This window comes from Hesperophylax consimilis, chromosome 6 (assembly GCF_061612785.1).
Source record: "Hesperophylax consimilis isolate HC1 chromosome 6, BYU_Hcon_1.0, whole genome shotgun sequence".
Taxonomy (NCBI): Eukaryota; Metazoa; Arthropoda; class Insecta; order Trichoptera; family Limnephilidae; genus Hesperophylax; species Hesperophylax consimilis.
Genome location: NC_142841.1, coordinates 27,450,098 through 27,477,388, shown reverse-complemented (window position 1 = coordinate 27,477,388; position 27,291 = coordinate 27,450,098). Strand labels below are relative to the sequence as shown.

The following is a 27,291-nucleotide window of genomic DNA, read 5'->3' as shown; positions in this document are numbered from 1 at the left end:
CGCAAACAAGTCCAAAGACGCGAGCAGTGTTCGGGTTGTCGCGGTACGATACACGCGCCGTCCGCGAACACCGCTCGTTCAAAAGCATTAAGTGGTTAAATTTGGTAAGTCTTTGTAATTTTGTATCTTTGCATCTTATATAGTATTTCTTATATTTATTAAACTTATTAGTTTTTTTTACATTAGCTCCACACAGGTTGGTTATCCAATGAATGGTTTCCGGGGTGGCGGTACCCATACTCGCCTCCCAAATTGTAATGTACAAAGAAATAAAAATTATTTTTATCCTATCTGTTTACAAATTTAATACTGAATAAGCGAAAGTATAAAGTTAGGAATGAAAGCATTGACATTGACACAAAATAAATAAAAATTTACTTGATAAAAATCTAAGGTGAAACATAGTTTTGTTATTAAAACCAACAGTTTGCTGACACGTCAGGTTGTCAGTACACAACTACAGGTGGAGTGTTTATTGACAAACACTGACGTGGTCCAATATTGTTAGTTTTTATGGTAACTAATATTGCAGAGCAATTACTACGACTATCAGCATTTTAGAGTTACACACTAAAAACCATCCTTTATTGCTTCACTCATCTAATGCCACAAACACATATATGTGTAATATAACATATTATATTAACTAATGAAGTAAACATTCAAAATTCCAATTGGGTACTATTGACTTAAGGCTTTACTAATAAACGTGTTTTAAATTTACACAACTGATAAACAACCATTAATATATGTTAAATGGTTGTTTATCAGTTGTGTAAAATTTAAAACAAGTTTCTTTGTAAAGGAGTAAGTGTTTTTTATTAACTAGTAGATACTACTCGGTTTCTCTTGCCTTTAAACACTATTTTTCCTTACATAGTGAAAATGACCTTGCAAACTGGAAATAGTTGGTTATACTTGAAAAAATTGACAGAAAAGAGTTCAAATTTCATGAGGCCAAAGCTCACCTACAGAGGTTTAAAGTGGGATATATGAATGGGTTTTTAGCCCTAGGGAAATGCCACAATTGAGAATTAAAATGTTGCTTGAAATGGCTTTAGTTATATTTAGTAATCAAATGTGATTATCACACATATATATTACATCTAATAAAAAGTGTTATTTATGTCCCACATTTCAAGTACTATTGAAAAATACAGTGTTTTTAAAAGAGTCACATTAAAAAAACAACTATTAAAGACTTCTGTATATTTACTATATTCATTTTTATTATTTATCTTCAAGCGTTGTTCAAATTTGTATGATGAAAACCTGTTTTATATTGCTGTCTGCGGTCATTGTTGACATAACCTGGGCAATGTACCGCTATTTGCCTAACACAAGCTGAAGACGATGCGCACATGGGCAAACAGTTCAAATATGGCGAGTTGGTTATAATACTTCAATTTGGAACTTGCAGATATGCATTTGATTTGCTCTTTAATTTGTGAAAAATACTGACTGATTATTTCACCTGATAAATAAGCCAATTTACATAAGTCTTTTGTACTCCGATATCTCAGACAGATCAATGAAATTGATTATCTTTTTATTGAGAATTACGGAATTTCAAACATTTTCAAATAACGAAATTGCGAAAGGGAAAACTGACCTTACTTCGGGCCTACCAGACAGGACTGACACACTATATTATTAGAAAATATCTTCATTTTGGAATAAGTAGACTACTTAGACCAAAGTTTCCTTAGGTTGAGAACTACTTTTTATGTTAATTTTCATTGGGATTGATTTCCAGATTCTAAGAAACTTTTGCTGTTGCTTTATTTAGTTTTTCAGACCATTAAACCGCTTTATTAACAGATAACTGCATATCTAGCAAAACTAGTTATTATTTTTTTCATTCACGGTTGTAAATTTAAAAAAAATGTTAATTAGAATTTGATCGCAGCTCTGGATCGATCAAATTTAGCTCCGCGATCGACCGGTTAGGTACCCTCGACCAAGATTTTGCTAACATCTCACAACGCGTGACTGTCGGCACAAACTTTGCCGTGCGAATCATATAAAAGACATTAGCGTAGTCCAGACTCCCGAGGCTTGCGACGATAGTTGCTAGACTAGTGCTAACATGTATCAAGTGCTAGATGCAAACTAATAGAAATGTTCTAAAATATTATTATTACAAATGATTTCATGCACTTAATTTTACCCTTCTTATAGCTTAATTTATTTGCTAGTTGAGAATGTGTGTTGTGCACCGTGTAGACTATCTGTCATAGGAATCACCGTGAAACAAGGAAATTTTACTAGAGGAACCATTGTCATCCAAATAAACCATTTGTGAAGAATTATTCTTGAATATTAAGTAAAAATGGCTGAGGCTGTAGGCAAAAACTATTTTATTTGATTGCTTGGCAAGACAAATTATCAAAAAAATATGTACCTGGATACTTTCCTGATTTGTGATGTTACACATCTAATACAAATATTTCATGACACAAGATGTTGACTTTGACAAACAGACAAATTATCATCAATCCCGTGTGTGATTGAGAAGTTTTTGTTTGACCCACTATTCAAGTGACTAATAACTGTACACACAAAAATATATAATACACAGGTCAATGAACAAAATATACTTTCTAACCTACATGCAAATTAGTATGAAAAGCGAACATTAAAGATAATCAATAAAAAATTAAATTGACACGCTTTTACGTATCATCAAGTGGGGCCAAATAAGGATTGGACTTCAGACTTCATTGTCTTATCTCATCTCACTCAAGTTTTATTATAATATGATATTATGTCATTGCAGACTTACAACTTAATTCCACTATCTGCATGAAACAGGTTATAGAGGAAATACACTTTAACTCTTTGGAAACCTCCTTTTAAAATATATGTATATTTTAATAAATAAATTTTATTTATATATTTTAAAAGATACATTTTATATAAATAACATGCTGACTTTAAGATCGCGTTACTTATATATAACAAGGGCTTAAACACACAATGTTTATCTATAAAAACTTGCAAATAATTCCAGACCTTATAGTCAAAAAAGTTTTCTACAAAAAACATACCATCATTCAAGGGCTTAAAATCAAACAATGTTATCTACAAAAATACATACAAAAAATTAGTATTGGTATGTTTTTTGTAGATTTGTTTGACTTTAAGCGCTCAAAATTATTGGTACATGATTTTTTGTATATAACTTTATTTGACTTTAAGACCTACAATTATTTTATGTTTTTTGTACATAGTTGTGACTTTAAGCCCTCGATATACAGCGCCGCACAAACTTCCTGGAATTAGCGTTGTGGGCGCGCCACTCGAATCAGAGTCACTGACCGGTAAATGGCTAAGTTGGCATCGCGTTTGGATTCCACCCAGGCGTCGTGAATTCAATTCCTTGGCTGGCTACATCCCCCATGACAACACAAACAATATTTTCTTACAGTGGTGGAAGTAGGAGATTTTAAAATATTATCAGGTTATTCGTACTAAGGGGGTATTTCACTATCTCTGATTATGTTCTGACTAAGCACTAATCCGCGGATTAGTCATTTTTTCGTTTTCACTATATCTGAATAACGCTAACGCTCGGGTTAAAGTTCGATTTGACTAATCAGTGCTCGAACTTCACGTTAGGCGCTATTCCTCGAATCAAAGATGGCGTCAAAACATTCCGAGTTTGACAGCTGAGAAGTGAGTCGAATTTTGTTGAATGAATTTGAATGCTTGTATGATCCATCCTGAATTATTTGATTGTGTTCAAAATAAGAAACAATGTATTAATTCGACACGAATCTATCTAAAATGACCTGATAATCAACATAACATAACCAAAAAAATGCACACTTCGCGGTGTGCGGACTGTGACGCATGACAGCCGTGGCAGTAGATGGAGTAACTGCAAACATTTTGCGATGTTGCCAGACTATTTCGAGTGTTATCTATCCGGAAGCTCGAAACAATGGTGAAACGGTCGCCGTTGAATAACGAAGTTATTCTGATCTTTAAAGCCAGCCAACGGATAGCTAGTCAGATATTTAGCCCGACATAGTGAAATACCCCCTAAGGGAATGTGTCTTTCTTTAAAAAATATATATATACATATATTCACACATATTCCTGGGCTACGAATAACCCAACAATATTTGAAAATCTCCTACTATCATCACAGTAAGTGGAAAATATTTCTTGTGTTGTGATGGGGGAAGTACTGATGGAATTCTTATAATTGTTGGAACAGGACTTACATTATAAATTTATGATTGGTTCAGAGATATGGTCAATTAAATGGAGCATTATTATTGGCCAATGAAGTTCAAATTATTGCCACCAGAGTTTTAGAAAACAAATTTCACTACGTATGATTATTATAGTTTGTGTGTTGACGGAAGTTTTAGAAAATTCCGAAAATAAGTACAAATATTACATTATTTTATATATATGGAATATAGTGATGAATTTTAATTGTAATGAGTATTTTACCAATTTCAGAATCTCCATTTTCTCACTCTTGAAAGGCCAAGATGCCAAACAAAACGTCTGTAACCAAGTGGGTTTTCCGACGACCCCACTCATTTTTTTGTCTTATGGGCTTTTAAACTATAGAAATCCCAATTAACTTATGTATTTGTGCAGAAATACATAAAATACTTATATTATATGTCAAGTATTTAAGCTAATATAAGGAGGATAGTAATTTTGGGTACTACCTACTCCCCCACTTAGCTGCGGCTTAGTTAATTACTATATCTTTAATTATTTCTATAATAAATTGATTGATTTTATGCAGACAGATTGCATAATCAATAAGCAATGATAACTGGCTATTAATATCTATTGTGATTATACATGGTGTCCGGAAACTCGTAGTACAAGCCGGAAACTGGAGAATGTATACCACACGGGGAACCCAAATAAACATTAAGTTTTTTGATTTGAGCATTTTTATAAAAAAAAAAAAAACCAAAAAAATATATTTTTCGGCTATTTCAGGGTTCAAATTTTTTCGTCATTATTTGTTTTACTTTTAAATTTTTAAATAGTTTTAATTAGTTGGGTACTTTGATCTTCAGTAATAATTTATAAGAATTTGATCAAAAAAAAAATCAACTTCTGACTCGCTTTACTCGAAAACGAAAACTCAAATCAAAAAAAAATTATACTACAAAATCGACTCCAAATGTGATGTAGATTCACCAGTTTCCCGCTTGTACTACGAGTTTCCGGACACCATGTATATATAGATTTACTATAAAATAATTAAAAATCATATTTTTAACCAAAGTGCAGCAATTAGTTTGTGCAAACAATGGGTACTTATCGGACGGCTACCTGGGCAAACCACAGGTTAATGAGTTGTAATTGTAATCTGAAAACATGATATGATTTTAAAAACTCTGATAAAAAACTTCTAGATAATAATATAAGGATTAAGAAATTCTTACCTAGCAACATCAAAACTCCTATAAATGATATGCAGGAATATAAAAATGGTAGATAGTAGGTCCACAGATCTGAAAAGAAAGAAAACATAAGATAAATTAGGGATTTAAATAAATTAAAGTTGGAAAATAATACACAAAAAATCACAATAAATAAATAAAAAAATTATGTATAATGTCTGGCCAGTAAATATTATTTCCTTTATAACTGGATAAAGGCATATAAAAAAGCGTGTGCCTAAACTGAATACGTAACCAACATATGACGAGTGTTAACTAGCTGACTAGTTATGAATGGTTTGGAGTAAAGTTTGGAGGTTGTGACTTCTAGTATACCTGAAAACTGGGTCTATTTTTAAAGTGGAAATAATATTATTGTAAAGAAATGAACAAAATAAATTCACCATCACTTCTGTATATCACATTGTAACTACATTATATCGACTTTTCCGTATCTCATTCTAGTACAAAGATAATTCGTTAAGTCTTCCTCGGGCGTCCTTAACTTTTTCTACAGTTTGCTTCTGTATACCACATTGTTACTATTAAAAAACTACAATAATCGACTTTTATTCGACTCCGTATCTCATTCCATTGCCGAGATAATGCGTTAAGTTTTCCTCGGACGTCCCTGAATTTTTTTTACCATTAAAACCACTCTCTAAACACTCCTGACAGTAATTAGAACAAACTTTGAAATTTTCAGTGAAATCGGTCCAGTGGTATTTGAATTTGTAGGCGACAAACAAACAAACAAACAAACATTCATTTTTATACATATAGAATTTTTTTTTAAATATTAATTTCATCAAATAGTTCAACCGTTATATGTATATAAAAGTAAAATACACTAACAACTTTGGTCAACTGATTTAAATGAGTCACTTTTCAAAGATATGTGCATATGGTCATTCTGTGATATTTGATTAAGATTTGACGAAGATTGTAATAAGGTAACTACCCACGGGGAAGCTCAAAGCACTACTATCGACCGGGCGAGCTAAGAAAGAAATTCTATAGATTTTACCGTCTAGAAATGGAAAAGACCAAAATAATTACGTTTTCTATGTCTTCATATTTTTTGCCGAATATAATTGGTGTATCGCCACAAATGGACAAATTAAATAAAACCTTATTTGAAATAGAAAAAGTTACATAAAATATATTGTTTATATTAGAAGGCGAGTATTTAAGTACCTACCTAGTTACAAATCTTATGATTTCAGAGGAAATTTTGGTTTTGATTTATTAAATAAGAAACATACTTTTTTGGATGCGAGGTCCACAAACCAAAAAGCTTTTCATTTGTTCACCGCATTTTATATAGATACACAAGAATAATGATTGCTTTTAGAATTATTATTGTTTGAGGGGATTTAATGTTTCAGTATATTGTGAGTTTTCTTTTTCTTAATGCGAACATATTAGCCAGTGCCCTCGTTCCTCATTCCGTATTATAATGTTGTTGTTGTTATTCTTATTATTATAATCAAGAGTATAAAGGGGGTGACAGATTACGCTATAAGTTCAAAGCATTTTATATAACTCTACGGATACGGGTAAATTTACGGAGCGCCGTAATTACACGGCTGTCATCTGTCAAATTCACAGCCCCCATACAAAGAAATGATATTCCGCGGCAGTCCCAGCATTGATCTGACCCCCTTTCCTGAGAAAGATTATAGCGTAGTGTGTCAGCCTAACATATAATACGTACACGCCACGCCCAATTTATGCGCGCATAATATAGCGTAATGTGTCTAAGGCCTTATCCTCTATTATATCAAATAACGCAAAATCATGTATTTTCAAATTACACATTCGAATAATATGAAGTCATTATAAGTATAAAATTAAGTTATTTTCTGAAAGAATCATAAATATATTAGGTAGTGTTTTTTAGTGCAGTTGTCTGGTTTCAGTTTCAGTCTGTATGTGGTGTCAGTATATTTATGTTTTGTATCCAGATATTTATTTGAGATTTAAATCTTGTGTGATTGATGTTGTGATTTTTTAACGAGAGTGGGATTTTGTTGTAGAGTTTAGTGCCATAGTATTAATTTTTTTTTTGTCCAAATGTTGTATTTATTGTTACTTGTTGGATATGTTTTGATCCTGAGATCTAGTGTTTCTAATATACGTGTTAGTTGGTATTTCTTGTGTTTTGTATTTACGAATGTTTACTTGTTTAATTAACATGATGTTGATTGTTGATTTGCTAGTTCTGATAGGGAATTTCAGTATAATTTACATGATGGATTTTTGGGTTTTAATTAGTGGATTTAACTTACAACACAATACATGTTAGGATAAACTTTCTTGCAGATGTCTGCACAGATTAAGTTTTCCCAAAAGTAATTTTTTTAAATAACCATAAAGTGCGTGTCTTACAACAGGGAGAAATATTAAGGAAGAATCATAATAATGAGTTACAACTAACAATTCTTTTTTTTAGTTATGAGTGTTCGGACTAGCCCCGCTGATTACAAGATAAGACTAATTGTGGTTGTTATTTTTCAAGGTTTTCCTATCAAATGTGAGTGAACTATATATGTGTGTAGGTCATTGTGTAGATACCCGACTGTATTAATGAGGTTGTCTCCTAGAGTGAAATTTCATGTATATATAAATGTATTCCATTAATTAGAGCATGTTGAAAACAGAACTTTTTGAAAATACCGAATAGTACCGAAGATATAAGCCATCAAAATGTTGATATTTGCATAGATAAATTTTATTTTTTTTGCATCCAAAAATACATACAACTACAAAATTTTCCCTACATAGAAGGCGGTGTGTCGCACGACAACGTCTGCCCGGGCTCACTAGTTTAATCATAAAATAGATATCCTCAAAGATATTAGAAGAACGAGATGTGCTATGAGCAGTTCATACTGTGCGGAATTGTTTTGCCCAGTGTCGCCGGTTTTGTTCACCAATACTACTGCACACCTTCGCTTACGCTAAGGTATCCGCACTAATACATAGAACAGATTTCTGTGCGTACACGTCCCGATAGTATTCAAAGTACCCTAATTAGGTAGTACTCCGCCTACGGTCCGGCGGCTAACATAGCATATCTCGTTCTTCTAATATCTTTGGATATCCTATTATGTTGCTATGTAAAATAGAACTAAATTTAGAATCAGATAAATAAAAGTTAAGCTTTCTTTGCAGGCGAATTTGAAAGGAAACATAGATAAAGGTATTAGAGTGAAGTGTCAATTTCCTATGAAATACAAATTAAATTGGTATGTAACCTTTAGGTTTTGAATTAATCATAGAGTTTAATTAAATTGCATTCATTATTTCGAACCAACCCCACCTTGTATTGTTTTAAGCTTATTTAAAGGCTAATTTGACGGAAACCGACACATTACGTTGTGTGTAAAGAAATAGTATTTTCTCTGAAAGACATTAACCTTTCCTTATCTGTGGTGTGTATTTACTACACATTGCTTCTAATAACTTTAATAACTCTATAAATATTATAAATTCGGGGTTCAGATTTTAGGTATTCCTCCATTATACATTTATGCACTGAATTAAAAAATAATATTTTACATAGTTTTCAAATTCAATTAAAAATCAGAGATTTTTGTTAAAAATCAGGATCAAATACACCAATACAATGACCGTGTGATACTGCTACGCGAAGAGTGTGCGAGGAAATGACACGCTATTGATGTCCCGCTTTAGTTCGCTATGCGTAAACATGAGAAATCCACATGTCCGCAGTTGTATTCAATTTAGACCATCGATACCTACGACCGCATAGCATCCAGCGCCAGTCGGTCGCGGGCCATCGTTAGATACGGACTCCTCGTTTTTTTAGCATCTGCCGAAGGTTTTTTCATGTTTTCAGCAATTAAATTACAATTATTACCACTTTTGATATAAAATATAATAAACATAAGCGACTAGCTATGAATATTCATATTTTTCCGATATTAAATCGCTTATTTTGAGATGTGTATTGACTACACAGCACCGGAACGCGTGGATTTTTTTAGCACAGTAAGGGAAAGGTTAAAACTGAAAATTTGTTTCTGATATTGGCTAGGACGAGCTAACCACCAGTAATATGATGATTAGTGACAATAATAAATTGTGTTAACATTTCGAATGTCAGAGAATTTAAAACAATAATTCATTGATAATCTATTGATTTATATAAAGAAGAGTGTCTAGACAGGCGGCGTTTGTTTGATTTTTGAACAAATTTTGCACACTTGGCCTTGAAAAGAAGAGGAAAATTGTTTAAAAATGATTTCGAAAAAGTCTGCTGAAAGCCCGGGCAACGCCGGGGACTTCAGCTAGTACATAATAAAATAGCATAATATACTGTTTACAACAGTTATTTTCATCATCACAAACACACGGCAGACATGATTTCATATTGCAGGGTTCGGGGAACCGGGATAAATTACGAGAAAAATAAACTTTAAAACCTACTTAGGGTGAAACATGAAATGCAATAATCTTGACTTAATTTTGAAAAATAAAGGTACGATTATGAGGTCGGCGGCAGACTGCAAACTTAATACGAGACAGTTTGCGGTCTGCCGCTGCGGTTCGCAGCCGACCTTGGAATCATACCTTTATAAAAATACTTGCCTTATATACATTGCAGGGATGAGATATTACTGGCAAAGGAAAATTCACCTGATATTAATTCTACATTATGGCTCTGTGAAATATTGCGCAGGTTGAAGAACATATTACATCTTGGGAAGAATAAATTATTGATATAATATGTAATAAATGAAGACAAGTAATTCCATGGTTAGATAAAGTAAATCTAGTAAGTATTATAAATTGAATTATAATCATTATTTACAAGCAATAATGTTATGTTTCAATTTAATACATAAAGGACTAAAAAAAATCACATCTCAATGAGAAATATGTATTTAGATTTCTACGGGCAATTGTCTTATTATTTAAAATCTCACTCAAAAGTGGAAAGGTGCCAGATCTTTGGAAAAAGGCCACCAAAGTCCACCCAATCCCTAAGAAGGAAGACGGCTCCGATGCTTCCAATTACTACCCCATAACTAACAATTCCATACTCTCAAAGGTATTGGAAAGGGTGGTTAGTAACAAGTTATATAAAACTCATATACCTCAAGAATAACAACATCCTATTGGAACGTTTGGAGAGGCTCATACCGTCGGTTTGGATATCTCCAAAGCCTTTGATAGGGTCTGGCACCGGGCGCTTGTCAGGAAGTTACCATTGTATGGAATCCATCCAACTCTGTATAGTTGGATTGCGGACTTTCTCAAGGAAAGCACAATTCAAATCCTAGTTGACGGCTCTTCTTCCTCTCCGCACCCAAATCAATGCGGGGGTACCCTTCCACTTATGATGTCCAAACAGCTTGGGAAGTTTTGAGACAAAAAGTTGACCACCACCTCGAGAAGGTTCATGTCTGGAGCTGGTTGGCCTTACAATCGGGTCAGTATCGTCACAAAAACCCAAGCGTGTCTGATTTCGGCAAAGAGGAAGATCAATGACTGACTGGTGCAATTTGGTGGATGCACCCTCCCCAATAAAGACTCCATTAAAATGCTTGGAGTAAGTATATCACACCGGCTCAAGTATTAGGGCTCTATAGAAGCCCGAGTAAATCTGTCTTCTAAGAAACTGGGCGTCTTGTATAGGGCTCAATAGTGACCAACTTCTAACCCTATATAAATCTCAAGTACGCCCAATGTTTGAATTTAGGAGCCGCCGCTGGAATGGAGCCCCCAAAGATAAACCTAATTGATTCTGTCCAAAGGAAGTCGGTCTGTGGATTGGAAACAATGGATTGTCTGATTGACAATCTATTGTTAACAGACTGATTGCCATCTCTAATGCACAAACGCAATGTGGCATGCTGAGTCCGTTCTACAGGTATTTTAATGGAGCCTGCTCTGAGGAGCTAGCAGCATTGATCCCCGGTGCATGTGCATGAAACTCGACAAACAGAAACGGAACACCCGTTCACAGTCAATGTTGGCTTCATGAGAACAGATGGTTTCTTTGACTCATTTTCGTGTAAGTCGTCTCGTATGTGGAACGAGCACCTGTTTTTCCTCCTTCATATAATCCGGGCCTCGTCAAGACCCGCATTAATAAATACCTTCCTACAGCCTCATATTCAGATATACCCAGATGGCGACATATTCCCCTGCCATTAGACTGTACAGACGATTTTCATAGCAAAATAAAATAATTTTGCAGAATGGCTTATGAATTTAGATTAATTTTGACAGAAGTCCTGTTAAATTCCATTGCATTTGGTGCTTTATTCATCAGCAGTAAAAAATCACCAATTCTTAATCAGTTAAATGCTAAATGGCAGATAGTATGATACTGATAAAAATATTAAAGAATAAACTTACTCAGTGAATCCTTTCCAGTTTTGTTTTTGTCGACAAATGCCGATATAATATAGGTCAGTCCCATGACTACCACGGCGAGCAGGCCGAGGACTGTGAATGTCTCGTACACTCGGGACAACACGCCCGATCGATAGCCAAAGAATCCAGAGGATTCCGTGAACAAATACGCAAATGGCAAGAGTACAAATAAGGACACGTTTGAGAAGAGAAATATGTGGTTCCACAGTCCTGTAACAATAGAAACAAAAGATTATTAATTTTGTAAAAGAAAGCATTCAATTGTGACAGATTTATCTTCACATTGGCCTACAAGCTTCAGTTAAGGAAAGGGGCCTATTGGTCCTTTCCAATATTATTGGGACCTATTTGTCCTACCGCAGACTGCCTGCTTGCCAATATTGGGGTCTATTTTAGACCAGGTCATATAAGCTACGCTCATTGGTAAATTCCATTACTGCATTGCGTCAATGCTACAGACAAAAAGTGTGCTGTATAATTTGACACTTTATTATTATTAGAGAAGCCGTGGCCTTTGCTCTCACTTACATCAGATTTAAATATATTATATTACTGAATATTGACCATGTGTATTATCTAATGTTCAATGGCATATAGTTCATAAAGGCTGAAAAGCTGTGCCTACCCTAAGAAAAACGAACCATAAAAAATAAATCTAAAAAATTTTTTTTTTTTACTATGAGGCTTGGTTGGAAAGTAAGGGCGGGTTGTTTCGGAAAATTTGAACAATTCATCAAACTTCAAAGTTCATTTTCAAGTTCTGTGAATGATTTTTTCAAGTTCTGTTTTTATTTGAGTTTTGTCAAGCAACTAGCCTACAATGATATAATAACAGAACTTGAAGAGGACCTTCACGGAACCCGAAAATGAACGTTGAAATTTGATGAATTGTTCAAATTCTCCGAAACAACACGTCCTAAGTGTACTAGATTTTTTTAGAAAAAGGGTATTAAAAAAAAAACAGGATATTGTTGATACACTTGTGAATATTTTTCCACATAATCGCCACCTCCCTCCTCGAAGAACTCATTCAATTCTGATGAAAATGTATTTTTACCATGAATTTGTTAAGGAACTTATTCAGTTAGATCCAACAATCAGTGGGAAGACGTTAATAAAATCGCCATTTCCAAATTTTCAATAAAAAAACAGTAAATTAAGTGATATGGTAAAAGGAAAAAGAGTGTTTAATAATTGCCATTGTATTTATTTATAGATGATGTCACGCTTGCTAAGCACATTGTTAGCGTGCTTCACTAAGCACAAATAAAAGTTTAAATGACGTCAATGTCATATGTTTAAAACTTTTTTGTTATATTCTTCTCATCTTTGGTATGGAAAAGCAGTTGGCACAGACAATACACTCCAGAACTGGAGTACAGAACTGTAGGCCGGCGTAAATGGCTATTCCGAAGCTGGAAGATCTCTCAATCTTCAGCCTCTTGTGATGGTATGAAATAAAAATAAAACAATTTGAACTGACCCGACAATCGTAAGCGAGCGCTCGCACGCTTCAATGACTTGCGGAGACTTACACTCTTATAAATATACTGGTCCAAGCAAAGGGTTAAAGATATTATTATATCAGCTAAAATATGATAATATTGATTAAGTCAGGTACAAATCATTACAAAAATAATCATAAAAACGTGGGTATGCTTCTAAAATTCCTTGACTATTATTTTCAAATAAAAGAATTCTAGACGACACGGCATTATTGTTTTTGACTTTTAGAGGTTAGGTTATGTTTGAAAGGATTAACAAAATAATAAATAAGACTGGATTGCAGATAAAAAGTTTGACAAACCTTGAATGAGAGAACTGTTCAACCATTTGACATAGTAGCTATCAGGGTAGATGAGTAGCACTTCATTGCTGATGATTGATATAGGCAGCAACAGGGCTGAACCAACTGATATGGCGAGAGAGAAGGTGCACAGCCATAGGCTTATTCTGTACACTGTTATTTCATCTTCGTCCGTTGAGTAGCAATCTTCATGGTCTCGTCTCCTGAACTTCTCGATGAGTGCGTACGAACCGAGGTACAGCATAATAAAGAGGAGCAGGAATATCTACAAACAATATGATCAACGTCACACTTACACAAATAATCACCATTTCAAGTATAGAGAATCAAAAATAGTATTGTGGCAGAAAAAAAGTTTATTTACAATATATACACAAGTTTTTTGAAATACGAAACCATTCTAAAATAAATATTACTCACAATTTGTTCTCTGACATTGTTGTGGAATATCTGCTCTCGTAAATCAGCCTCATCATCTTCCATGGTAACTAATTTTCACCTGTTAACTATATGATCAATACATATTTTCCACACTAGTTTAATGTACATTTTATAAACATCTTCAAACATGAACTTCGTAATTCAAGGAGAAGTCTCGTATTTTACGGAAGGAAACAAATGTAACGACCACATAATGCTACGTCAATTTCAAACGACCTGGTGCATATATATAAAATTACGTACACAAGAATCTCAAACCGAAAAATCTTTGAAAAAAGTGTATGAAAACTAATAATAAACGTCAACATACGATTGACAATTTACAATAAATTGTATAATTAGAGCACTGAGTTTACGGTTAAGTGTGTTTACAAAATACGCGTAAATAATCTCATTCGATCATTTAGAATTTATCGGTCCGCACCAATCTTTTCTACTGTCAAATAAAAACTGAAATAAAACCACCGAAATATTTTGAGCTTTTGTTCTGTTCGTGCATTGTACGCATTTCGTACGGTTTTATTCGTATTCAAGGTTATCAATGTTGTCATCTACAAGAAAATACGGAACTTTAGGGACACAAAGGATAGCTGAAATCACCAATCATTGACATGAGAAACAAAACTTGTCTTTTCCACAAATAATATTCACGGTGTAGGTTCATTTATGATATTCACATTGAAAATATATATTTTGCAACTATTGCCGAAAGTCAGCACGTTGTTAACATTTGTCGTTACTTATAATTAAACTATACATGCTTTCTTCTAGATACAGAGTTGTATTCATCGTTCCGCCGCTGATAACGACAAAACAACTCAAATAAAAATGTTTTCGAGCCCTTCGTTGTGTTGAAGAAAATAGAGTTGTAACGTTGTAACCAAACTATGTTTTTTCATGACATTACTGTTTTTTTTACATAGACAATAGTATAAATTTTGCGTCTATTCGATTTCGTTCGTTTCTGGTTTATTAGTGACGTTTGTGAACAAAATCACCAAAATTTTCAGATATTTTATTTTAAGTATCTGTCGATAATTTATATTTTACTTGTAATATTCTGTTTTCAAATTGCTTTTAAATTTATTTATATTTCTCAACAAAGTTGTTTCAGTGTTGCGCAACAGTAAATAAGACGGGGATGTGCAAGTAATATATTATCAGATTTGAAAATAAGTATTTTTGCAATGGCTGGGTTTGCTTTAAAGGTTAAAAGTAAGTCAGGGCAGCAAGTGATTAAACATTTAAATCCCCAAAGTACCGTAGCTGAATTAAAATCAGTGTTGAGCAATTTAACTGATGTACACTTAGGGCACCTTCACGTTTTGTTTGGATTTCCACCAAAGGCAATGGATCTTTCTGGAGACAGTAGAACTCTTGTGGATGTTGGGATATCTTCTGGCGATACTCTGATTGTCGATGAAAAGGTTCCCACGGAGAAACCAAGTGCTTCTCCTTCATCAGTTAATAATGAAATAGATTCTTTTGCCAACAAAGGTATTTTGATGAAAAAAGTAGTCCCTTCTGATAATTCCTGTCTATTCACCAGCATTGGTAAGTAAAATTAGGGTAAATACACAGAAAATGGGGACACACTTAATACGCACATTTTATTATTTATTTTAAAAACACTATTAGTTAGATAATAATGAGAAGTAAGTACTACGAGGTACTTGAAAATGGAAAATAATACAGTAATACCTATTTCATTTAAAAAATGGATAACTTGACGTCTCTTCTTCACGCCATGTTTGACGTAATAATATTAAAATAATTTTTTTAGGCTAGTTTTAAAAAAATATTTTTTTATTAAACCTGAACTAATAACCCATTTTGATCATAGGTTCATATTTATAAGAGAAGAAAAAATAATCCTAAATCTTTTGCATTCAAAACAATGGCCACCGATATAATCCATTTTAATTTTAACTAAATAACTAATGCATTATTTTCCATTTCCGGGAACTGAAATACTTTTCATTATTATATCACAAAGATTTTACTTTAAAAAAATGTGTATTATGCATGTCTCTGTTTTCTGTATATTTACCTAAATTAGATTTAACAAAATATTAATTTTTAAAGAAGACCAATGCTATTTTATTACACTCTGATTATATTGCACAAATTATATATATTCCTTGAGGTGATTTTGCACAAAAACGGCGCTATACAAGTCATCCAATTATTATATTATTATTATTATTATAAATTGTACAAAATTTAAATTATATGTTATTAGCTGAAGTTTACCCGGCGTTGCTGCGGGTTATCCTTAGGAGATATACGTATACCACGACGGACTTTTCTGTAGGTCTTTTTAAGATATACAATTCCGTAGTACATTATTTTGATGTATCTCATAAGGTTTAGTCAGCGTTAGCAATGTAAGCACCCGAAATTATTTTTTTTACGAATTGATTACAAAACATCGACTTTTTTCTATTTTGTACAAATATAATATGCATGTATTATATATATTTATAAATCTTCCGGAAAATAATTGTAAATGATAGTGAAAACCCTTTAAAAATCCATTGCGTAATTTAGAAGAATTAAGCGCACAAACAGACTTACGCGGATACCGGTTTTGTTTTATACTATTTAGAGATCAGGCGCACACTTCCAACTACACTATAAAAATACACACATTCATTTTTTGTCATTCAATAAATATACAGGGTGTATTGGCACGTACCCGACAAACTTTAACCAGCTATTCCTTAGCACGTTTGGAGTAAAAAATGTTACGGGCACTTTGCTGTCCGGTAACATTTTTTTTTAATAAAAAATTTATTATTCATATTTTCACCACATGTCACCAATGTTTTATCCTTTGTCAAAGTTTGAAAACCCATCTGGCAATATTTTGTTCGTGTTTCGTTGAATAATGTACGTACGTACCTACGTTGGCACGTTTTTACAATCACAACGAAATGGCACGACACCATTCGTCTCATTTTTAACTATTATTATTTAGTGTGTACGAAAGAGTGAGGACATTTTTTGACACACTTGCTAATAACAGCTGTTGAACGCGAGAAACAATTCAAATGACAGTGACGGAGTGTGGATTTTTTATTTATTTTTTGTTTTTAATTGAAAAAAAATGTTACCGGACAGCAAAGCGCCCATAACATTTTTTACTCCAAATGTGCTGAGGAATAGCTGGTTAAAGTTTGTCGGGTACTTGCCGATACACCCTGTATAATATTATATTAAATGCAATCTCATAACATTTTTAATGTATAAAAATTATTATTATTGTTTCAGGATTTGTATTGAATGGCAAAGTGGACACAACGGTTGGAACATTCATGAGGCAAATAATTGCCGAAGTTGTGGCAGGCGATGCAACCAACTATTCAGAAGCATTCCTCGGGAAACCCAACCCTGAATACTGTGAGTGGATAAAAAAGCCCAACTCGTGGGGAGGAGCGATAGAAGTATCCGTCTTATCCAGGTTCTACGGCCTGGAGATGGATGTTGTGGACACACTAAACGCCATCATAAATAGATTTGGAGAAGACCAGGATTATGGACAAAGAGTGTTTTTGTTGTTTGATGGCATTCACTATGATCCATTGTTTTTGGAAAATTCTGAGGTGTGTATTTTATTTACAATTTGTGGGTTGTGGTCACCACACCAAAGTGAGGTAAGCTAATGGTGAAATAACTTGAATACCGTCGATGAATAAAATAAATATTATTAAGACGGTACAATGTACAAAAACATCATATTGCAAAAAACAATTTAAGTTATAAGTGACAATTTTTCCCCGGCGATCAAAATGTTAAAAGTGTATTTCGTAAAACATACTATTGTGTCTAGTAACGTCACACGAGACACAATTCATAATTCGAATGGCAGTGCTGCAGTACTGCTGCGCTAGTCATTGTATGTACCATGACATCACAAGCTCATCGGCCAGTCAGAATATCAACATTTTGTCAGCTTATATCTTTGGTACCACATATTCAGTATTTTCCAAAAATTCTAAAAGTTGTTGCATCTTGCTCTAATTATGATACTTTTTGTAAATAATATTAAATTTCATTGTAGCAGACATCCTCATTCGTTGGTCTGAGGATTTCATCATTTAGGTCAGAGGTTCCCAAACTTTTTTGCCCCGTAGACCCTTTACCGAATAATTTTTTTTTTGTAGACCCTCTTCCTGCCGAATATTAATTTTTTTTAACCTATTAAAGTCAAACATGTGTGTCAAACATTTTTTTTTTATACAGGTTATCCGGGGGTAACGTTCTCTAACTTCGGGAGGTGATTCTACGTGATAGTACAAGTAAAAAAGATAAAAGACTTTTCGAAATTCTAACTTTTAGTGGTACCTACTTTTCAGGTAAAAACTTAAAATTGGCCCGCCGTGTGGGTCTTGCATTATTATTGTGCTGTTGCTAAATCTACCGCCCTGCGCCTGATCGATATTATTTTGCCAGTCTATATTGCCGCGCTTCGTGTCAATAACTTGTAAATAATTTTTTTACAAAGTATCTGATAATTTAATGTATCTAGCCGTGTTCAACTTTAAAAACTAAGTTTTAAGCAAACTTGTTAATGTAGTGTGCCTTTACTTAGTGTTCATTTAAAGACTTACTTGAAAGAATATCTATATTCAGTGCGTGTTTTCTCCAAAGACTTAGTTTTGACAATGTGTTTATTTGTGCATACATTCATCAGATTTACGGGCTGCATGATGTAAATTACACATGGAAAGTGGACATTTTGAAAATTCTTTAATTAGTCAAAAGCAATGATATTATTAAGTGACCAATGGTTAAAATAGTTACATTTTGTTAATTTTAGTACAGTTCTCTTTTGAATTTGGTTTAAAACATACGAATTGTAGCATAATTTTGTATATGTCAAACACTCGGCGTAATGTCATTGTTTACTTGCGTTTTAACGGATACGGGCCATTTGCAACATTGCCATCTCGTTTTCGGTTTAGTAAGTTTATCCTCACATTAAGGATTTTTAGTAGGTATGTCTTTTTGTATGGAAAAAAAAAGTTGGAATTTCGGAAAAAAGTTGTTAATTTTTTTTACTTATAGCATCAGGTAGAATCACCTCCCAGTGCACTTAACCCCCGAACACCCATGTATACGAAGATTCTCTTCCCTTCCCTACACTGTGCAGATAGGGGCACCATTGTTAGGTGTTATGTACACCAAATAAAAATGAAGTTCGTAAAGCAGGATAAGCAACGGGAAATTCTTTCTGAAGCTAAAGCTGCCCCCTAAGTTCTTTGTTAATGCTTATTCTGATCAGCTCTTTTCGTCTTATGTTATCCAATTCTTCAACATTCCATTTCTAAAGTCAAAACGTCCTCAAACCAAGTTTAGAAGTCTGTGGGAAGTACAGTTAAATGAACGTAGACCAAAATGTCATTACCCTGGACGTTTGTCAACAACAAGTTGGTAAACTAGTAAAATTTGCGCCTTCCCATGTGCAATGTTTTGCTTATATATAGTAATTCTGACAAGAAAAGGAACGTAGACTCTATTTATATGCCTCCATAAACATCTTACGAAGTATCAAATAAGTAATGTTTATGTCTATTATTAGTATTATGTCATTTACGGAACTTCTGAATGTTGATAATTACTTGATGTAAATGGGAGTCCGCTGGTGTGTATCCCCATTTGAATCTCGTGGACTCTCCACATTTTTTTCTCGCTGACATGGACCCTCAGTAAGCCGAAATCGACCCCTGGGGTCCATATAGACTCTTTAGGGAACCTCTGATTCAGATGAAAATGCCCTTAATATGTAATACATATTACTTATCTGAAATAGACGGTCATCAATCCTGTTGTGGGTAACCGTGGCCAGAGTTGCGTGGGCACTCATCACCATCAAGGTTTACAGTCCGGATAACTGTCTTTTCTCTTCACTTTTCTTTTATTTGTATTTTCTCTTGCATAATTAGTTTTTGTTACACATAGTGGGTCGTCTTGATATTTGAATTTCTCCTGCGTAGTTAGAAGATATGGGCAAAACAGTTTCTGCTATCGAAAGGGAATGACCTTACAAAACTATTTTAAAATAACTCCCTTTTATTAATAGAAATCTATATAAATAAAAATGTTCATGTTCTTTTGTTCAAAATCTTAAATCTCTGAAAAAAAAAAAACTGATTGCATTAAAATTTTGTTGCATTTGAATACGCATGTTACTTATTTATATACCTATATTATATAGATTTCACATGTGACAGGTAAAAAAAAGCTTATTGAAAGATTAAAATGTCCTTTTTTTTAAAACAGCGCCATCTGTTGGACGTAAAAGCAACACGCGCTATAGTTTCTCTATCTGCACAGACATACTGAGCCACAGCAATGCGTGGCCAGGTACAGCTAGTAAAAAATAATAAAAAACAAGTAAAACCGCTTAACAGACATTACCTACCTTCTAAGTAATACTGCCTTCTGTTTCTCGTTCTGTGCCCCCTTTAATACAAGACAGCTCTTCCAAGAAATAACCTAGTAATAATGTGTATTTTCTTTCCAGGGTGTCATAAAAACGTTATTCCCCATCGAAGACTTGGATATTTACAACGAAGCAGAGCAGCTGGCTCGAGACATGAAGTCATCGAGATCCAACACCATAACCTACAATAATTATTGCACTTGAAATTGCTTCTGCCAAACTGAAAATTTATATTAATGTCAAAATATTTGGATGGGTAAAAGAAAATGTATTTATTTATTAGATAATATCCACTTATTGCAGTTTTTACTCATTTTTATGCTTTTAACTTGGACTAGTTTTTTTGCAATGAAAATTTATTTGTCCAGTCTAGTCACTTGGTCACATTTCAAACATAAGAATTATGTTGTTTTTTTTTATGATAATTAGCAGATTACTTGAAATTTTTATTTGCAAAAATAAATAATTTTTTCCACTTTTATTATTTATTTATTAGTTTTATTATCGCAATAATAACTTAAATGTTGACAGTGGAAATATACAATATATTTAATGATCTTATGTTGGTAACGAAGGCATCTTTATTATTTTTAATCTTTTGTATAACTATGAGGACATGATCTCGGCTTTATGTATGTATGCTATTTCCAGAATTGCTCAAGATCTTAGTTTAGATTGTACTTGTAGTTTTATAAATTAATCTTTAATTATTTGTCACAATTTTTGAGTCTCACATATGTATGTATATTTATTCTAAATGAGAAAAAAATATTTTTAAGCAACAAGATAAAACATCCTAAAATCAGACAAATAATAAGATATGAAAAAAAATAACATTGAGATTTTAATGCAAACCTATACCAAAGGACGAAATTAACCAAGAATACTAACTATGTATTTAACTTTTAACAAAAATTATAATAATCAAGTACTGTTTATGTAATTATTGCAATAGAGCTTCAAAAGTAATTACATATCAATATGCATGTATGTATGTGTGTTACTTTCAGAGGTAATTTTACCCTAAAATTTTAATGCGACATTCATTTGCTTTTCGAAGCTTTTATAAAGGTCTAGTGGTAACTGTTCACAGATTATTTGGGAAATTAAATACAAAAATAAATTAGAATGTTATATTTGGGTAAATATTTTTACAAAATATGTGCATTCCTAATTGTCAACATTTTTTGACAATACAGTTTGTAATATCAATAAGTATTTTTTTTTATTTCTTAAATAAAAGAGGTACTGTTTTAAAACAGTGCAAAGGTTCCGTAAAACTGTTCAAAAAATAAATATATTTTTAAAATTAGAAGCCTACGCCTTCAAAAATATTTACAATAAAATTACAGATAGCTTGACACTAAAAAATGTATGTATGTAAATGCTGTTAACACTTAACTATGTATAAATGTATTAAAACAATACATTTTAATGCAATTTTAACCTATGTTTAAAACAACTTTCAACACGTAAACATTTTTTAATTGGAGTTTTGTGTCTTAATAAATTTTAGCATCATAACGAAATATCAAAATGCTGTGTCTTTTTTGATTCATAATTTTTTTTAAATCCTACATATTTTTATGCTAACTGAATTCGTAATGTCAAAAAGCAAGCCACAATAATATCAAGAACCTAATCACAAAAAAGTGATTTCTTGTCTAGATTTGTTTTTAAATAATATTTTTTGTTATCTCACTAACGCGAATGAATATAAATAAAGTGAATATATTTATGTACACAAGATCCTAGGTGAGAGGTATTGGTTGTTATACCGAGGTGTGGAAGCGAGGAAGGGCAATGCCAAACTTGGTTTCCATGCCCGTGATGATGGGTATGGCCACCTGGTATCCTCCTATGTGGTGCGCTTTGGTTGGGATATTCTCTATTCCCGACGACACTTGCAGCTCCGATCCAGTGGGACGACTGAAAATAAATAAATATATACAATTAATATCTGAACAAATCTGATTACCCTTTAACCTTTCTGCACCGGAGGGGGCTAATACACTTCTCCCAAGCGAGAGTTTTGCGCAATTGTTTTTTACATCACATACTATATAATTTAGGTAATCTTAGAAAAACTATTCGGTAATTAACTTTAAAAGGCCGGCAATATGAAGAGAGACTCAAGGAACAAAGATAAAAGAAGAAGAGAAAAGGGTGACTTGATTGAGACTTGAAAAATTAATAGAAAACCTTTTGCATCTAATCTTAGGAAACACTTCCTTGCCTAGAGTATAGTGGATGCATGGAACAAACTTCCACAACATGTCATCTATTTTACTAATATAAAATACACAAAATAAATAGCTGAATGTAGGCTTTACTTGTAACGATTAATTAAATAATATTGAAGTCGTAGTTTACAGTTCAAACAGCATTACAAAAGGAAGAAGATTTTAATTAAAGGATTCCGACATTAAAAACACGACAAAGACATACTGCTGATAACTCCTTTGTAACCTCTCTCTCTTTCTCATAAACGACAAATAACAGAAAGAGATGTTAGAACGGAGCTTGTAATGGCCGCATGATGGACTTATATAGCACCCACATTAGACAGGGTAAAAATAAAACTTACGATCCGCCAAAGTCAACGAAGAACAGTCTCTGAAGGACCTCGTAGGTCAGGAGGGTGACACCAAACTGTGGCGATGATCGGAACACACGAGCTGGAAAAATTAAATCATTAACACACGGCTACATTTCGATTGTATTCTATATTATGGATTGAAAATGGATGATTATCTCACCAGTGGTCCCCTTCCAAAAGGCACGTGGTCCTTCTTCACTATATATTTTTCTTGCTGCATCAAACACTCCATTGTATGTGGTTTGTCCAGTTCTCGCAACAACCTTCAAATCAATAAAAAAAATATGAACACAAAATTTCTTGGTATATGTCTTTTATAGATCATCGCTAATTATCACTAATGAAAAATCAGAAGATATACATGAAGACCCCAAGGCAAGAAGTTGTTAACTTACATTGAAGGCATTCTGAGATATTTAGACTTTTGCGTTTTGCCTTATAATTTTTTATTTGAATGTCATATACAATGTACTGATCCTTCATGGTGTAGTAAACAAACCAAATTTACATTACATCTAGTAATATTAAGTAGTTTTGCAGTCTAAAAGTAAAAATAAACATTTTTTCTACAAAAAAATGTAGTTAACATGTTCATGCCATCTTCAGGGATAGGTGAGGAAGATACAGAATTGAAAGGCAAGAACATGTTAAATTCTTGTTGTTTTATTTAATCAAACAAATTAAACTTTTTTTTGATATAAAGTAACTAAATAATAATTATTATTGAAAAGAAAAGGTAGCAGAGCATGTGTAAATTTTTTTTGAGACTTAAAAAATCCACGAAAAAACTCATCCAGATATGGTAACAATTTTTGGATATCATTCCATTTGGCCGCATCGATTTCTTTGTTATCTCTCACTTTTGATGACAGCATTGGCAGGGAAGATAATGTTTCACACCTTTTTTTTTAAGATCCACTTCTTTCCAAGGCTCTTCTTCGGAGAGTGATTTTCGATATTTATAAATCCCGAATTCCTCCACTCTTATCCAGCGAATTCCTTTTTGAAAGTTAACCTTTTTTCCGATAGTGTTTTTTGTATTGTGTATAAAGTTCAGATGCCTTTTTCTTATCATGTTTTTGCATTTCAAATGCAGCTTTATGCATATTTACATGAATTTGGTCAGATTTTTTGCTATCGCAAGTCCCACAAGTGTCTGTCTTAGGCACACCAAACGACAAGTTAAACGTGTAAACGATTAACGTAACGATTCAACGAAACAGGGGCATACTCTTTTTCTCCACAAAACATATTATAGAGCTCATACAGTTTTGGGATTGACAAATCGGATGCGAGGTACAATTTATGGGGATTTTTGTTCCTGGAATAATGTGAAGCTACTGCAGGGAACATATTGATGTGTTCTCTTACTTCTTTAAGCTGGTTATCTGGTGTTTTGTTAGGCCTCGTGCAGTGGCGACCTCTGTGACTTGAAAATGAAAATGCTGGTGATGAAACTCCTGCAGCTACTTTTCTCCTCGAAATATCTAATCTCCCTCTACCTATTTGGCAAATGGATTAAGGCTGGTTTGCAAACTTGTTCATTATTTCCTTGTATTGAAACAGAGTACGTAATATTGCAGGATCGTTTGGTCGAAGTGATCCTGGTTATCTTTTTAATATTCATCGATCTCAATAACAAAGTTGATTGGGCTTCTGAATGTAGTGAATAAAACTCTAGAAAGAGTTTTTGCCTAACTTCGGCATTAAATCTTGAATTACATTTCAATCTGCAGTTGCTAACACAAAGATTTTCTTACAGTTTTGGTGTTTTAGCAGGTTTAAGGCTTTTTTTTATAATTAACATAAGAATCACCTCTCATCCTAGCGTCCCGCGCTATTTCTCTTGCTCGCCCTAGCTTGGGCCTCTTCCTACTCTTTTTAGTGCCTGAAAATAATACACACATTCATATCAGTTAGCGAACAGTCAAAAATGAATTTTTTTAAAGTTAATCTGAAATTATATACCTAGGTACAGCAAGACAAATTACCTTCTAAATGACTGTTTTCTACATCAGAAACGTTTACATTGTTTTCAATTTCGCTTTCAGCGTCCTCAGTATATTATCCTACACTGCTTTCCACAGCAAGAGCTGCATCTGAAAATAATAATTTAATCTTCATTACATGCAAATCAGTAAAATAAAATTCAATTCAAGTTATAAAGCCTTATCCTCACCAGTTTGATTTAAAGTATTGAGTATCTCATCTTGTTGTACGTATTCCAAAATTATATCTCCTGTACCAGTGGTAGTAGCGATATACTCTAGACTACTCTGATTATCTTCTGAAAATACAAAGTACATCATTTTTAGTTCAATGTTCAAAAGAATTTAGTGTCACTATAAAGTATTTTTAAGTTTAACTTCCATTAACATGACATCATGTTGAGGTATTCCTAATAATATCCCAAACTCAACACCAGTCAAAGAGTCTTGAACACTTTCTGAAACACGATATTGTAAAGCATTAATGAAGAAATTCAAAACATAAAAGAATATTCAGAGTCACAGAGTAAAACTTTTTTTTTGCATTTACCATCCATTAAAATTACATTATTTTGAGGTATTTCTAAATGCTTCTCAGGTTGTACTAAATTAGTGGACTCTTGAACACTTCCTGAAACAAATTAATAAGCATTACAATAAAAAATTGTTGACTTTTAGACAGAAAAACACCAAAACAAAAATGAGTCACCCATTTTCAAACTACTTTAAGGATAAATTAAGATGAATGATAATGTTTTATACAGCTTACCTGATTCCCTGATCAATTTTTGACACATCTTCACCATTTTTTCACCTCTGGAACTCATTTTCGATGATTTTTAAATAAAAAACACGCACTGCAAAACTTTTTAAAACCACCAAGGTAAACGTCAAAGTGAGTGAATAACATGTTAACCATAAAAATCTAACCAATGTAGATGGGAAGAAGTTGTTAATTACAGAATTACGGCAAGAACTTGCTAACTTAGTAGTTAACAAGTTCTTGCCCTGATTTTATCAACTTAATGTCACAGAAACACGTAGTTAACATGTTCATCACATTGATTTAAGCATGTTCTTGCCGTTTTTAAGCTCTGGCATGGTGTTCATTGGAAAGAGCGTATGCGAATTAGTTTAGAGAGCATTCTAACTCATTTTTTACGAAAATGTAAGTTAACAACTTCTTGCCTTGGGGTCTTCACATAATGATTTCATTTGAAAATAATTTTTTTTTTTTTTTTCAAATCGGATTTTTTACGATTGGAGTTACACCAGGGGGGCGTAACTCCAATCGAAAATTGGAACCATGAATATTGTGACGTCATATGATTGCCTAACTATATCCAGCCAGTGCTGATTTGTATGACAATATACGCAGCGCAGCACACCTACAACATCATCCGCCCGGCACCGTTCCGGCAAAAACCAAAACAGGAATATAGGCAGCCCCGGCACGGTTTTCGGCGGGAAGATGTGTCAATTTGAAAAATCGACTATCGCGTGCTGACAAAATCATTATTATTAGTTAGTGAACATGCAGCATTCTGCTGATGCGTTCATAACTAATTTCACAATAAGTCAATCCTTTCTTCTCTCCAAATCAGAATCCATTCAAGCTTTTAACCCTTGGGATGCCAGGGATAAAATGCCAATCGCCAGCCTTACACTGTTTACGTGATATTGTGATGTATACGAACTTGTAGACGTGTTTTAATGACATCAGCGGGAGTGACGAGAGATGCAGCGGGAACACCGGCGATGGCTCCAGCAGCCAACAGGGTGAGGGGGTGGTTGTAACCATTCTCATCAGCAAAGGATGCCTAGAAGGTAAATGTTCAATGTGAAATAATCTTGACAACCAAAACTTATATGACATCTTACGTGCAGAGCAACAGTGGATCCTTGGACACTGAACAGTAGACCTCACGTCCAAAGAAGTTTGTTTCTAATTTTCTCTTCTTAAATCAATACCAAAATTTCATCTCGAAATAATTAAGTGTAAGTAGGTACTTACATTATGATTATTAATTATATTATATAAATTAAATATTATGGTTTAAAAAATATATATTCAGTACATAATGAAATAAAACAATAATAACTTTGTTTATAACCTTGAATTTATTTAATTTGGTTCCATGATATTTCATAAAAATGACAATTAAACACAC

General features: G+C 33.3%; 3 protein-coding genes and 1 long non-coding RNA gene across 8 annotated transcripts in view; 1 reads left to right on the top strand and 3 right to left on the bottom strand.

The window, feature by feature from the left end:
• Nucleotides 1-14,583, bottom strand: part of lili (LMBR1-like protein lilipod) — a 32,561-nt gene extending 17,978 nt beyond the window's left edge. The window contains exons 1-4 of one of the 2 annotated variants that reach the window (XM_089632525.1): nt 14,065-14,583; nt 13,645-13,909; nt 11,820-12,047; nt 5,430-5,498 (exon numbers count right to left, since the gene is read on the bottom strand). In XM_089632525.1, coding sequence (XP_089488651.1) covers nt 5,430-5,498; nt 11,820-12,047; nt 13,645-13,909; nt 14,065-14,127 — 625 coding nt within the window. In that variant the 5' untranslated portion in view covers nt 14,128-14,583. The remainder of the gene's footprint in view (nt 1-5,429; nt 5,499-11,819; nt 12,048-13,644; nt 13,910-14,064) is intronic. The other variant, XM_089632524.1, reaches the window with a different exon arrangement.
• A 438-nt stretch (nt 14,584-15,021) lies between these two features.
• Yod1 (Yod1 deubiquitinase) lies at nt 15,022-21,703 on the top strand. The gene is made up of 3 exons (XM_089632523.1): nt 15,022-15,639; nt 17,359-17,690; nt 20,615-21,703. The coding sequence occupies exons 1-3, from the start codon at nt 15,273-15,275 to the stop codon at nt 20,735-20,737; spliced, it is 822 nt and encodes a 273-aa protein (XP_089488649.1). The 5' UTR covers nt 15,022-15,272; the 3' UTR covers nt 20,738-21,703.
• A 293-nt stretch (nt 21,704-21,996) lies between these two features.
• The window catches only part of aralar1 (calcium-binding mitochondrial carrier protein aralar1), a 56,373-nt gene continuing 51,078 nt past the window's right edge, over nt 21,997-27,291 (bottom strand). For 2 of the 3 annotated variants that reach the window (XM_089632520.1, XM_089632521.1), the window contains 4 exons: nt 26,818-26,940; nt 23,293-23,395; nt 23,121-23,211; nt 21,998-22,462 (listed from right to left, as the gene is read on the bottom strand). In XM_089632520.1, the coding sequence (XP_089488646.1) occupies nt 22,306-22,462; nt 23,121-23,211; nt 23,293-23,395; nt 26,818-26,940 (474 nt within the window). In that variant the 3' untranslated portion in view covers nt 21,998-22,305. Of the gene's footprint in view, nt 22,463-23,120; nt 23,212-23,292; nt 23,396-26,817; nt 26,941-27,291 lie in introns of all 3 variants that reach the window. The other variant, XM_089632522.1, reaches the window with a different exon arrangement.
• Nucleotides 23,950-26,022, bottom strand: LOC149423166 (uncharacterized). 2 transcript variants are annotated; one of them, XR_016302307.1, is made up of 5 exons: nt 25,890-26,022; nt 25,671-25,751; nt 25,312-25,419; nt 25,124-25,231; nt 23,950-25,020 (listed from the first exon to the last, which is right to left on the bottom strand). It is a non-coding gene; the product is annotated as an uncharacterized LOC149423166 (long non-coding RNA). The 2 variants fall into 2 exon arrangements; XR_016302308.1 differs by lacking the exons at nt 23,950-25,020; nt 25,124-25,231; nt 25,312-25,419 and adding an exon at nt 25,444-25,578.

Bases quoted from the DNA above. Each gene is read 5' to 3' on its own strand.
- Yod1 (XM_089632523.1), top strand. From the start codon at position 15,273: ATGGCTGGGTTTGCTTTAAAGGTTAAAAGTAAGTCAGGGCAGCAAGTG. The intron at 15,640-17,358 runs GTAAGTAAAATT...TTATTGTTTCAG, and splicing joins CTGTCTATTCACCAGCATTG to GATTTGTATTGAATGGCAAA. The intron at 17,691-20,614 runs GTGTGTATTTTA...TTTTCTTTCCAG, and splicing joins TGTTTTTGGAAAATTCTGAG to GGTGTCATAAAAACGTTATT.